We start from the raw sequence: 5,899 nt of genomic DNA on the forward strand, positions 1-5,899 counted from the left end.
TCCTCGTTATCACAATGGTATTTCATGTTTGGTGTTCTATATGATTAGTAATGTCGGAGATACGTTACAAAATTTTCCATTGAGTTGATGCCTGGTATAGGATAATCTCTAAAGCTCCCTACTAAATGTTCCCCTCCGAGTTGGCCGAGTTAAAGAATTAGATTGAGGAGTTACTTGAGAAGGGCTTTACAAGACCAAGTATCTTACATTGAGGATCTTTGATCTTGATTGTCAACAAGAAGGATAGAAGTCTTAGATTGTGTATTGAATATAGACAATGGAATAATGTGACCATCAAGAACAAGTATCCTCTCTTGAGAATTGATGAATTTGTTGGATCAGCTTGTTGGGTTAGCAGTGTTTTGAAAATTTGACTTGAGATTTAGGTACTATCAGTTGAGGGTAAGAGCTAAGGACATCCCTAAAACTACTTTCTGAATTAGATACGAACACTATGAATTTATTGTGATGCCTTTTAGGTTTATAATTTGTGATTTATGACCAAGATGATGAAGATTTTGACTTGTTTGTTTTTTTTAATTTTAGATTATTTTAGTTAATTTATATTTTTATAATGATAAATTTTATTTTATTTTTCTAAAACTGGCTTATGACCTCGATCATGAGCCTTAAAATAAAGACGTGGTTGTAGAAAATGTGAAATTTTAGGTAAACCGGGACATAAACACCTTGTAAATACACTAATTATAATTGAAAATCTTGAATTATTAAAATGTTATGAAATGATCATGATCTTTATTTAAAATTAAAATACTTCTAATTATTGAAATAACTAATAGAAGATGATTTATGAATTTAAGAAAAATTAGTTTTGAATTTAAGGAAGATTAATTGTGAATTTATAAAAAGTCAATTATAAATTGATATTGTAATTTTATAAATATATATATCATCACTAGTGAATTTAAAAATAGTTACTTGTAAATTTTAGAAAAATTACTTATAAATTTTTGAAAAGTCAATTGTGAATAAATGCTTAAATCATTGATTTGCAATTAAGATTATCATATTCATTCATAATTCTCATATTATTCATAAGTGACATTCATTAAATTTATAATTGATAGTCCCTAACTCACAAATAACGATGTATAAATTCGTGAGACTATTCATTTATTCACAGCTGAATTTTGATAAATTTACACATTCACACATTCTTAAAATTCACAAGTGATTATTCTTAAATTTATACATGACAATATATAAATTCATAAAACTATTTATCCATCACAATTGATTTTTCATTAATTCAAAAATAATATTCTTTAAATTCATAGCTAACTTTACTTAAATTTATGAGTTATTTTCTATTAACTATTTTGATAGAAAGAATCAACAACAACAACAACAACAACAACAAGCCTTTATCTCACTAGGTGGGGTCGGCTAATTTTGATAGAAAGAATATATTTTTTAATTGTAAACAAAGACTATATGCTTCCATGATATTTATAATAATGTGAGGTATTGTTATTAATGCATGTGTAATTATCTGCTCATTGACCCTAAACTATTGCGTGCATAGTATCATGAATTCTGAATTCTTCAACTGTACAACAACTTCTCTCAATTTTTAAATTTTGAACACCTAAAACCCTGCTATTAAATTAAAGAAAATAATCATTATTTTTAAGAGTTAAGATGAATACCACATTAGTATGCGACTAGGCTTCATAACTATAAAAGTAATGATCATTTTCTCTAATTTAATTGTGAGGTTTCAGAAACTCAGAATTTAAAAAGTAAGATAAATTTTTATATATTTTAAAAATTTAAAATTTAAAATACTATTTAAATAATAGTTTATGATTTAAGATGTGCATTGACCTTTTATTTTGTTTTGGTTTTTGTTATGCATAGTCAAACGACAGCTCTTAGGCATGAACGTCTTGCCGTTTTGCCTTACCCTCCGAGGTGTGCTCCCCTCCGCCTCTCAGAGATCCTCGACGCTCTCCTCATGGTCGCATCGCGATCGACTAACCCAAGCCAAGGTTCCCCAACATAGTTTTTTGTATTATGGAAGAGGAGGCTACAAAACTCCCATTGCCAGACGCTTTCCTTGAGTTTCTGGAGGCGAATGGGCTTGACCCTTCAATTTATATGTCTATTGATTCTCCTCCGCGATACATCCGGTAAGCTCTTCAACTTCCTTGAATCCTTCGAATTGATTTTGCATATCGACTAACGTTTTACTTTGTTGAGGACAGTTTGAAACCTAATTGTGAAGCATATCTTGAAGAGGTTGAAGCAGATATTAATTGTAAGCTCCAGAGAGTAGACTGGTTGCCACGGTTTTATTCTGTTCCTTCGAATATACAGATTGCTAGCTCAAAGGCATACCAAGAAGGCAAGGTGAGCACGCTACAATGCTTCGTGGAAAATAATTAGTCTGTTTTATTAAGAGATTTTCACATTATCCAAAACCTTTTGGTGGTTCATTTGTTATTGTCGTACCGCTCATTGGAAGATTAAACTAACTTTACTCTTGTGTCATACTGATTTCCTTTGCTGTGGGTCGGGTAAAGATATATGGAATCGATGCATCTTCCGGAGCTGCTGTTATGGCTTTGAATGTATCAGCCGGAGACCACGTTCTTGATCTCTGTGCCGCTCCTGGTATGTAACTTTTTTATTCCAATTATGCTAAAATTGTCTCTGGAAGTGTGTTGATGCTTCTACTTGATATATAAAGAAAGATGATTTTATGCTAGACTATGATTTAAGATCTTGTCTGAAAAGCATTATTTTATATATTATATGTATACAATGACTTAATTCTATTTTTGGTTTTACGAATATCTTTTAACTGGTTGTTTTTTTTTTTTTTGTTTCACTGTTTAAGAGCAAATTTTATGAGTTACTAGCAGTACTTTTATTCACTTTATTAGATCATTAATTTAATTAATTTTTTGCAAATTTCATTTTCAGGTGCCAAACTTTGTATGATATCAGACCTTCTTGGTGATGCAGGATCTGTAACTGGAGTTGATGTTGCAAGACACCGTTTAGCAGCATGTAGAACAATGCTGCAGAAGTATAAGCTGGGTGATCGATGCCGACTTTTTGTTGCTGATGGAGCAACATTTTCACTTATTCCTGCAAGATTCTGTTCAGATAATACACATGTAGTTAAAATTCTGAGTTGTGATAGACTTAGTCTTGGAAAGTAATACTGCAAATTACTCATCACTTACTTTTATCAACCTTATCATTATATCTAGTATCAAACAGGTGAATCTGTATTGGCAGAAAAAGCTGATGTATTCAAGGAGTGGACATCTAGAAGAACATGGAAGGAGAGGAAGAGGGCAAGAAAAAGTGGAAATCCGCAACTGGTATTGGGGTCTCAACCTCCTGACCTCATTTATTATGGGCGGAATTCTGGAGTTGTTGGCCTTACAAAAGGAGAACTATATAAGAATGTGTCTGACACAGAGATTATGAGCCATGGCTATGACAAGGTTAACAGAATTTTAATGTGATTGTACATTGGCTCACTTATTTTCTTGAACATGCCAATCTTATATTTGTCAGGGTTTGATGCAGGTTCTTGTGGATGCAGAGTGCACCCATGATGGTTCAATCAAACATATCCAGAAGTTTGAACTTTGGGGCTGGAAAACTCTCCAACGCCGGGTGCTAGATGCAGATAGGATTGATAACTTGTTTGCTCTTCAGGCAAGTGACTCACTGTTTCTTTTTATCCATAAACTATAATGTAATTGTCATTCGATTTTGTGTTTTGTTTTTTTTTTTTTTTTCTCACATGCATACATGCCCCAAAGGGCAATGGATAGCACAGATTTCAACCTGGGTAGCATATTGCACTAAAGCATTGCATATACTGAACCAATTAAGTATCAGTCCTATGAAGCATCATAGGCTTATATGTTTTATACACCTAGTCTGGACTTTTAGATGTGACGAATCTCATTATCTGCACCATATTAGTGAATTTATGATTCTGATTGCCCATTCTTGTAGATTCGTTGTTTTCTTTACCTTTTTTTTTTTTTTTAACACTTCAATGTAAAGGCTGGTAAAAGTAAACTACAACGTGAGATTAGTGAACTAGGGATAGAAGTTGTTTATATGGCTATTTGCAGATGGAATCATGCATGCTCATGTAGTCATAACAATACTCTTCTTACTTTTAACACTCATATCTGTTTGTGTCTGGCTGTAGTTGAGTCTCCTAACCAATGGTTTCAGACTCCTAAAAGTTGGAGGATCACTTGTCTACAGCACTTGCAGGTATTTTAAGTTCCTATTGTCTTTTATGAGAATTCATGACACGCATTTTAGTGCTATGATTCTTATTATCTTCACTTTTTCTAAGAAGTAGCTTCTTGTTGATTAGCTTAACCATTGCTCAGAATGAAGATGTGGTAGAACAATTTCTGAAGGAAAATGTATCGGCTGGTAGGATTTTCATGCTTCTAGTTATTTCTTGACTGTGAATTCTTTTTAATGCTTCAGCTATTTCCTTTTGTCCATTATTAAGCTTGTGGTCCATGTCACTAAATTGGGGAGTGATAAAGATGAATGTGATATTATTATATAGTCTGTATCTCATTATTATACTCTACTATTTTCACCTCATCTTCATCCAAGTACATTATATACATTCACTTTTGTGAACGTAAGGGACTGAAATGCCATATAACTAGCGTGATTGGCAGTATTTTTTGCATCCCATACAAAAAATATGAATTTTTAGATGTCTTTGTGCCTTTTCTTTCCTAAGAAAATCCGAAAATGAGATGTTCACACTAAAATTTATCAATTGTAACTGATAGACCTGTGGTATGGGATAGCATGAGCAATCGAGTTAACATGTATCATGACTTGAGTGAGCACATATTGTTTTAGTGGTACTTTTTTGGTTATATATTTAGGGAATTTGTTATAATTTTGGGAAAATACAATAGCAAGTGGTACTTTGATTGTGTTTTGTTTTTAATCTTTATAGTTTTATTTCATTATTCCCAATCCTTTTAGCTTGATCCATCTACAACACTAGTCCCTGTAGTTTTAAAAATGCACAGAAAGACATGAGCTGGCACCAATGGAGTTAATTTTGCATATGCTTAACTATGTTAACCTCATTGTTAACGTGCACTTTATCCTGCCTTCGTTTTTCACGTTCTGTTTAATGCAAATATGCAATGATTTTTTTTTTTTTTTTGGGGGCTTCCTAACCTCATATTTTTAACCATACCTAGTCAATTTATTTCCATGTTAGGAAAAGGTTTAGTAAAGTTACAGTGAAATTAACTTTATTAGTGCTAGCTCATGATTATTATGTACATTTTACAGGACTGAGGTTGCAAATAGATCAAACTAAAGGGACTGGAAACAACAAAATAAAACTAAAGAGATTAGAAACAAAACGCAATAAAAGTACAGGGACTTGTGTTTTTCTATTAATTTTTTATGTGGAAGTTTCCATTTTTGAATGGAATTTGTGTCACTTCCTTTATTTTAATTTTCTTTGAATTTACAGAATTGCAGGAGATAGAAGCTGCCCGAAATTGGCCTTGCAAGAGTGGTTGGATTGCAAAAAACATACCGTTTTGATCCATCAGCATCTCAGACTAGTGGACTATTTGTGGCAAAATTCACAAAATTGGCCCCTTAATTCTCTTCTCCCTCAAAGGAGATTGTGTTTTAGTTGCTAGATAATAGTAGCATATAGCCTGAGCAGAAACAGAGACAGAAGATGCATACAAATTTGTTATCTGTTTCTTTGTTATTCTTATTGTTAGTGCATTGCCAATAGGCAGAACTGTCATTATAGTGATTAGATTTTGAAGGTTGCGAGTGTTTATGGTTAACGGAACAGCTGATAAGCAAAGAAATTTGACTTGCACGCTCA

The 5,899-nt window shown here is 32.6% G+C and overlaps 1 protein-coding gene across 6 annotated transcripts; it reads left to right on the top strand.

Moving 5' to 3' along the window:
* The first annotated feature begins 1,892 nt into the window (after positions 1-1,892).
* Positions 1,893-5,899, top strand: LOC129312186 (rRNA (cytosine-C(5))-methyltransferase NOP2C). 6 transcript variants are annotated; one of them, XM_054954810.1, is made up of 10 exons: positions 1,893-2,153; positions 2,229-2,373; positions 2,547-2,637; positions 2,950-3,146; positions 3,243-3,482; positions 3,568-3,699; positions 4,208-4,275; positions 4,364-4,443; positions 5,341-5,424; positions 5,528-5,899. In XM_054954810.1, the coding sequence occupies exons 1-10, from the start codon at positions 2,038-2,040 to the stop codon at positions 5,599-5,601; spliced, it is 1,227 nt and encodes a 408-aa protein (XP_054810785.1). In that variant the 5' UTR covers positions 1,893-2,037; the 3' UTR covers positions 5,602-5,899. The 6 variants fall into 6 exon arrangements, 5 of the variants coding, with proteins under 5 accessions (XP_054810785.1, XP_054810786.1, XP_054810787.1 ...); XM_054954811.1 differs by having other exon boundaries at positions 4,367-4,443; XM_054954812.1 differs by having other exon boundaries at positions 4,382-4,443.

The sequence above is a fragment of the Prosopis cineraria genome, unplaced genomic scaffold (genome assembly GCF_029017545.1).
Source record: "Prosopis cineraria cultivar Desert tree isolate PC_DT_omini unplaced genomic scaffold, ASM2901754v1 PC5, whole genome shotgun sequence".
NCBI lineage: Eukaryota > Viridiplantae > Streptophyta > Magnoliopsida > Fabales > Fabaceae > Prosopis > Prosopis cineraria.